This window comes from Hyperoodon ampullatus (assembly GCF_949752795.1).
Source record: "Hyperoodon ampullatus genome assembly, chromosome: 15".
Classification (NCBI taxonomy): domain Eukaryota; kingdom Metazoa; phylum Chordata; class Mammalia; order Artiodactyla; family Ziphiidae; genus Hyperoodon; species Hyperoodon ampullatus.
This window is the reverse complement of record NC_136928.1, coordinates 47801057-47809550: the sequence shown is the minus strand read 5'-3', so window position 1 is coordinate 47809550 and position 8494 is coordinate 47801057. Positions and strand designations below refer to the sequence as shown.

At 37.4% G+C, this 8494-nt stretch overlaps 1 protein-coding gene across 39 annotated transcripts in view; it reads right to left on the bottom strand.

Annotated features, from left to right (window-relative positions):
* Positions 1–244: 244 nt before the first annotated feature.
* The window catches only part of NRXN1 (neurexin 1), a gene marked incomplete at both ends in the record, with an annotated part of 1144386 nt that continues 1136136 nt past the window's right edge, over positions 245–8494 (bottom strand). For all 39 annotated transcript variants that reach the window (XM_079720554.1, XM_079720542.1, XM_079720558.1 and 36 more), the window contains one exon: positions 245–552. In XM_079720554.1, coding sequence (XP_079576680.1) covers positions 245–552 — 308 coding nt within the window. The remainder of the gene's footprint in view (positions 553–8494) is intronic.

The window sequence follows — 8494 nt, the reverse complement described above, 5'->3', positions numbered from 1 at the left end:
CAGAGTAAATTAAAACACTGTGGATGTTAGGGAATTTATTGACCTCTGCTTTTTTTTTTTTCTTTTTTGGAGAAACAAGAGCATGAGATACTTGTTTTTATTTTTTAAAAACAGTCTTTCCTTCCTGATTGCATTCCCTGTCTTCTTTTTTATGTGCTTCATAAAAAGGAAAGTAAATAAGTTTATATTATGTCTCAGATAAAATGAAGACTATTTCTATACAAGGGTCCTTCAGATCTTGGGATCAGACGTAATACTCTTTATCCTTGTTTTTCTTGTTTTTGTTGGCGCTTTTCGCACTGCTGGGTTGTTTCTCCTTTACTACAGCCCCATTGGACTGTGCTGAGTTACTGATGTAGTTTCGACTCTCATCCACGTGGTATGAGCCTTCATCCCGGTTTCTGTATTTGTACATGGCGTAGAGGAGGATGAGGATGCACAGGGCGGCAGCGGCTACGATCCCCACAACCATGCCCGTGGTGCTGCTGGACTCCCGAATCACTTCTGCTGAGCCTGGGTATGGCTCTCTCCCGCCTGCCCGGGTTGGGTTGGCTGTAGGAAAGAGGGCGGAAGAAAAACACCAAGTGATTATGGAGTTTCCTGAATGCCAGAGAGTTACATTTACCGTCTATTTCCAGGCCTAATGGAATAGCATCGACTGCTCTAGGAAAAGGATACTGTTGCTAAGTGTAGCAATTCCTATTCCCTCTTGGTCACTAAAAACTAGGGACTGTGAATCAAAGCACTGCGACAGAGATCTGTTGCCATCTTTTCTTTTTCACAGATCGATTTTGTTAACAGGTTCTTGTAAGTGTAGCTCCAAATAAGCTCCATGTAGTTCTAAAGGGCCATGTTGATGTGTTAGGTGAAAAACAATAAACCCAACATGGAGGATAAAATCATAACATTATAATGACTCTACCCTATAATATTAGAGATTATCATTTTAAGAATCGAATTGATGTTGATACAAAATGCTTACGGTTCACTCTAGACTGGAACAAGATAGCTAAATTTAGGATTACTTCAGAAATTGTATTGCCTCCTATTGCAATGAATACAGTGTTGAACAAAAAGATAATCCAGGCACTTTTAATAGTCTAATTGCCTACTTTTAAAAGTGTTATTTTAGTCACAATTTTACAAACTAAAACAACTAATTTTCTTTTCTGTTGGAGGTTTATTTGTTAACATCAGTATGTGTGTATGTTATTCATTCACTGGCAGTGGTTGAGTGATCACCGAAACTAAATTTGAGAGGAGAAAGTAAGAAAATATTTTTAAATACTTTAAAGACCATCTAGACTGGTTTTGAGTCAAAATTCAGTACCTAGTAGATGATCATAAATAAAGGACTGGCTGCCCCACTTTTATTTAACTGACAAACCCTCATTCAATCTTTCCAAAGTATAAAGTTCTTCCTTGGGTACAAGAAATGGATCACGGGGGCATTACTATTTTCTCCAAGGCCTAGTCGGGCACTGAAACTGACCACAGGTGGGGAGAAAAGTCCTGGGATTCAGTTTATAGACAGCAGGAGGGGAGAGTGGCTCTCTTCCACTACGTAATAAATTTATTATTATTTAAAAGAATTTAAAAGAAAAGGAGCTGTAGAGAGATAAGATTCTATCCCATCTCTGATCACAGGTTATTTTTCTCTAAGGATTGTGTTTTCTCTCTTTCTCTGAATCTCCATCCTCTCCCTTGTCTTACAGAAAAAAGATAACTTTTCAGATGTAATGAATTAAAAATGCTATAATTTTCAAAATGTTATCCTTTGTAAATTATGCATAATGAACTTAGGTAATCTCAAGATTGCATAAACAGTGTGTGTATGTGGAAGGTGTGTGTGTGTATATATACACACACCAGAAACTGAACAGTTCAAAAAAGCTAAAATGGTACTTTTATTTCACTATCACTAGTAATTTTATATATATATTTCCCCCCTGCCGATAGGGAGGGGGATTTCTTTTTTATACCCACTAACCCTTAAACTCTTCAACGGTGCTCCGGGTGGCTAAGCAAGAGGCTTTTTTCTTTTTTGGCCATGCTATGCAGCATGTGGGATCTTAGTTCCCTGAGCAGGGGTTGAACACGTGCCCCTTGCATTGGGAGTGCACAGTCTTAACCACTGGACCACCAGGGAAGTCCCTATTTTTTTATATTTCTACGAAGGTTCCTATTAGTTACTGGGAATCATTTTCCTACCATATAGCACTATGCTGCTTTGTAATTCGATTTTCAAACATCACCAAGATTTCATCTGCCTAAATGTGGGTTTCTTGCCGTCACTTTCCTTTCCTTCCCCAAATAAAGCCTTACAAATATAGTCACTTACAAAGGAATAGCTCTCAAAGCAGCCATTTGTTCTGGAGCTACAAAATGTAGCCCGTGAAACCTTTGTATGCTGAATGTATCCCTGCTTGTTTTACAAAAGCTCATGTAATGTTGTTGAATACAAAAGCCTTGGAGTTGCTTCTGTGGCTGAGGCAGAAGGAGACAAAGACTATAATCCACAGCGTTTGATTACAGGAAATTAATTTCCTCTCAAGAAGAAGAGAACCTACTGCAGGAACTCTGTCACTACCTGACAAACCAAAGGCGGCACTTTCTCTCTCAAATACAGTCATCTTTGCCAAAGTCTGCCAATTAGCTCAGCTGCTAACTTTCACTAAATGCCAACTTTCTACTTGCTCATTTTGTGGGGCATTCTTTTACCATGGTCTCTCAAGAGCTGGAAAAGGGGTTTTATTTAAATATTACCTAAATCATTTCCCCACACCTGATAGAATGCTTTCATTTTAAACACATTTTCATAATTACCTCACTTTGTCTGTCAGAAAAGAATGGGGAGAATGGAGAAAAAATCCTAATCGTATAGCTAGCTCATGATAGTCAGACTTGAGAGTTTAATGGAATGCAGGGTTTACATTTTCTAAACTAAGAATATATATGTCCTCTTTTTTCCATTTAGGAATTGGTATTGTAAATGGACCATCTTATCAAAGAATTTTAATTTTATTTTTATCAGCTCAGATAGTTCTGATATGTTTTCACAACTGTAGAAGGAGCGCACCAAAACCAAACTGGTGGTAAAATCAGAATGAGATTACAAAGACCAAAGCAAAGCTTCAAACGCTTCCATTTTGCCATAGAGCCATTTGAGAAATGCCTCCTGTTTAAGGAAAATACTTGTCTTTTTTGCAACTCCAGCCAAAAGGTTGCTTTGCGTGCAGGTCTGAAACATCTCTGTAACCCATATATAAACAAAGATTCTAAATATCATAAAACTAGCCTACCAAAAAAACCCTCCACAAACCCAATGATGAAACATTTTATCCCTTTTTTCCCCTGATTCACATTAAAAATTAATAACCACCACAGGTATTATTTTAGGTCTATTTGGAATATGCAATTGCTTCCACATCTAACTGATTATTTAACAATTTTTTTTCTGTTTATGCTTCCAATCTGAAAGCTAAGTGATAATTTTCTTAACTTCTGTACTAAGATCAGAAGTATTTATACACTTAAGGGTTAATGGGACATCTCTCCCAGATGTGCAATAAAAGGCTAGAGAAATGTAAATATTTTCATGAATTATAAATGTGGTTCCCATATTGACTGTCATTAATGGTTTATTTTGATGATCACTGAAAAATCTCTGAGGAATTTCATATTAATTTAAATGTAGATAATAGCATAAATGGCTAAAAAGGCTAAATGCCTTCTTATATAATTTGGTTAATATTTTTTATTAAAAAATACAGTCATCTCTTCACCATTCATGACAATATGAAGAAAGGAATTTAATCAGAAACCTCCATAAGCAATTCTTATATCTCATGGATTTGAGTACTTTGCATTCTCTTTACACTTCCTAGTAAACTAAATCAAGACATTCTAAATAATTTTTAAAAATCTACAAGTGTTTGTTTCTCAGCAGTGCTAAAAAACAAATAAATTAACTAAATGTTACTTTCACTCTGTCTCCCTTTCTTTGTTTTAGCAGTGATGAGAACACTTAAAAAACAGGTAAAAGAGAATATAAGAGAGGTGCTGAAAGAATGGAACAGGTATAAATTAGCAGTAAGTCTCTGAATAGTCAAAAGTTAAGTGATTTGTAAGTAAAACTAAGCTAATGTAGCCTATTCATTACATGGGGCTCAGAGGTACAAGGAGCCCAGATCAATGGAAAACTTCAATAGGACTGACTGATGATGGGCAAAGAATAAGCAAAGGCATTTGCATGTTATCGGTGTAACTGGAAATGGGCAAGTATTCAGCTCCACCCATACTTTGACTTCAGCCTAGCTGGCTAGTAAAAAAAAAAAAAAAAAAAAAAAGTAGAAAAAAAGTAGAGTAGATGAAATATCCTAAGGGTTTAGGCCTACATACCCTATTTTAATGATTCATAAAATAAAATAAATCATCATGAATTACACATAGTTTATGTGAACACTATAATAATAGAATATTTTACTTAATCAAAAATTTCCCATGTAATTCTATCTTCATTTTACTGAAGGATACCAGTCATCACATACCCCTCAGAGAGAAAGATTGGTAGTGGCAGGTCTACTACATGTGGGGAAAGTGCATGTGCACACCTTAATGGCAGTATGAAGGCCTTTGATTTTTGCCTAAATGACTCAAAAGCTACTGATAATAGTGGTGAGGACAAAAGGCTGTCACAAGGGTTATAACCTCTTTCATATAAGGCACTTCTCAGCCAAATGGCGATGGAAATATTTCTGGGACTTGTGTACAGATAGTGTTATCTTAAGGACAGATAAAAATTTATTTGAATTCTCTCTCTTTCTATCTCTCTCTCTCTCAAATATCTGGCAAGATCTGATGGTCTCTAATTTTCCATATGGCCTGCTTTGGCCCAGATTTATCAAGAATATTATAAGCTAGCTCTATGAATTTTCTTGTTTTTCATTGTCGAATTATTTCTCTGATTACTTAGAAAGGAATAGTCTCTCAGGTACTAGGACAGTTATTAACATATTTCCACATGATACCCTAAACCAATTTACTCATATCAGGTAATAATTCATTGTAAAGAGTGTACAGTAAGGGTAAAAGACATATTCCAGGGCCTTGTCACATAAAAAGAATAATAAACCCATTTGTTGCTCTGCACAAAAAAGTTAAAAAGTGAAATATTTAAAATTTTAACTTATCCTTAAACTTGCTGAATAGTTATTTTAAAACTACCACCACAGAAAAAGAAATCGTTCTGATGTACGTTCTTTCTTTATTTTTGATAGTCCTTGGCACTGTATCTGTGAGAGAACATGATTTCCCCAAATAGGAACTAATTTAGATCCAGTTAAGAAATACCATAGAACAAACATGTTTAAGAGACACACTGGCTATACAACAGAGTGGAGAGGACCACGTGGCAAGTCTTACTTCTTACCAGCTCCTTTGGTCCTTGGTCACCCACTCCATGCTCCTGCCTATTCTTTCTCTTACTTCTTCCCCCTCGCTACCTCTTCTCTGCATCCCTCCCCCAGCTCTTGATATCCCTGTAGGTGGCCCTTGGAGAGCACAGTTGGTGTGTCCCTCCCCATTCAGCAAAGGAAGAAGGCCAGGCCAGCGGGGGTCAGGACTCTGCCTCTTCGAGTTGGTACATTACTCAGCCGGGTGTTCAATGAGGGACAAAACTTATTGCCAAGTTCCTGATTTCACATCACACTTTAAAATTGTCCCTATGGCGGGCTTCCCTGGTGGCGCAGTGGTTGAGAGTCCGACTACCGATGCAGGGGACGTGGGTTCATGCCCCAGCCTGGGAGGATCCCACATGCCACGGAGCGGCTGGGCCCGTGAGCCATGGCCGCTGAGCCTGCGGGTCCAGAGCCTGTGCTCTGCAACGGGAGAGGCCACAACAGAGAGAGGCCCACATACTGCAAAAAAAAAAAAAAAAAAATTGTCCTTATGGCAAAAAAAAAAAAAGGTCTCAATGTGATTGTTTCATTAGAACACAGCCTTGGTGCTTTATACTGGTCTGCTTTACTTTACAATTTAACTTTCTAAATTTGTTTAAGAATAAAATTCTATGCTTTATCAAATGTTTTATTACCAATTTCAAAAAACTTTGATTATGAAGCAGGGAAGATGAGGAGCACATTAGGCTGTTCAGCTTTGCACTGAGCCTCTATTTACCAGTTTGCCACTGTTTGATTGTGTCTGGTCATAACCACAGTCTGTGCACATGGGAGAATAAAGCCCTCATTGACTCAGCAAGATGATTCACAACTGAAGTTCTAAAATAACTCTGCATTTTTGAAAGATAAATTTTTGAATATTAATGAATTTTTCCAAAGTGGCTTCACTGTGCAAGGGAAAGCATCTGACACCCTTTAGTTATTCTTTCTTTCCATTCTGAGGTTAGAAACATAGTAATCAAATATTGTTATTCAAAAGCAAACCTGCTCTTGATTTATGATTTTACATAATATTTTACACGTGAAACGATACTTAAAGTCCTAATTCCTGTTACATAAAATGAGGGTTCGGTGAGTGATGGGACCTTGTATTTCCGATGACGAGTTTACCAAGGCAATAACCATGTCATCAGATGTTCTTTTTATCAAATTGTCACTTTTATGAAACTATTTTGTATACTTGGATGAGCTATTCTTTCACTGTAATCTTATTATATTTATGTTGTTTCCAAACTTAGCTTTGCAGGGTGAGAAGGTTGTTTCCAGGCCATTTGTATTGCTGGTTTTATTTCTTCAATATAGACTGTTAGTGTATAGGGACATCATCAGCCATGACCCTGTCACATCAAGGATGAAGCAAGAGTTTCACTATACACTGATAACAAGGAAAATTCAGCTTTTAAGCTTTAAGAAAAAAAAGAAGTGTAAGAGATTACCAATATTAAGAAATAATAAAGAATAAAATATACCAATGATAAAAAAATGGAACTTGAGCTATATATTTCAGACCGGGAGGGGTAGATAAAGGGTCATAAAACATTATGCTCAACATATATCATTCTGCTACCCTAAAATTATTAGACCACCTGCCTTACAATAATCCTTTTAAAAAACTATTGGAAAGATGCATTTACTTAATTTTTTTTCTCACTTAAAAGTCTTTGACCAGTCTTTCTGGTTTTATCATAGATTAAACTAAAAGTAATCAATTTAAAATTTGTCTCCACCCCAATGAAGAAAAAGAATTGCCTAAAATGATCCCATTAGACCATAGTTCTGCACTGTGTCTTAATAGATGTGGAAGTTATTATAATTCTAAGCTAGCCTTGAAAATGGTTTCAGATTTATAAGGGAAGATTTGCCTTTTCCAGTACCCAGTTTTACTAATACTGTGAAAAGAAAATTGGAATTGTAGGCTCCTGTGGTGTTTGTGAATTGAGATGAGCACAATTATTTTCCCCATCACCAAAAAAGAAAATTATTATTATTTTCATTTTTGTGTTACAACATAGGTCAAAAGAAATAATTATGATGTAATCACTCATAAGAATGCACGTTTAAGTACCACAGTTGCAGGAAAGAAGGTAGGCAGTGATTTATATGATATGCATTCATTTCAACTCACACTGTGGTTTTCTGAGAGGTGATGAATGCCTGAATGCTGGATGTTTCAAATCCTTCCCTGCTCACCAGCTCCACCCATGTCCTGCACATTTTGATGTTTGCTACTGCAGGTCAAACAAATGGCTTGAAGGAGGTCATGCCTGATACATCTCAAACCCTACCCAATCAACTGGAGATTCAGAAAGGAGATTCAGATAGAACTTGGAAATCAATAAGCCTTTACTACCTGCCTGGCTGCCGGGACTAACATTTTCCTCTGCTACTTTCAAAGCCACCAAGTCACATGTATGAAGGGAAATGCAGGGGCCACCACTGTGGGATTGAGAGGATCATTTTCTTCACCAAGTCACATGTATGAAGGGAAATGCAGGGGCCACCACTGTGGGACTGAGAGGATCATTTTCTTCACCAGATATCTAGGCGTTGCATGAGAAGGGGTGCAAAACACAGAAAAATTCATAGTGTGCCTGGAGGACAGGGAGTACCAACTAGGACAGCTGCTACCTCGGATGGCACCACATGGAACAGAAAAGGCAACGGACAATCACATCATGTGTGACATTGATGACACTGAAAATAAACAGACAGAGGAATACACATTCTCCCTCATCTCTGAGGGAAGCCATAAGATCATGGCTATGTGTCCACAGCTTAGTCATCTACAAGCTTCATAGACTTTTTACATGGTCATTGTGCCCATAAGGTCTTATTAGAATCCCTGAAATTGTCATGGTGTTTACTAAAGTACCAATGTGACTACTGTTCTCACAGCTCTTCATGGTCTGGCCGCAGCTACCTACTCAAGTTTGTCTTCCATTTCTCTCAAAGAAAGTGACAGTCATAATTTTATTGCCATCTCCCAGTTCCCATACACCAATAAAAGTTCTACCTTCATGCCTGACTCATATGCC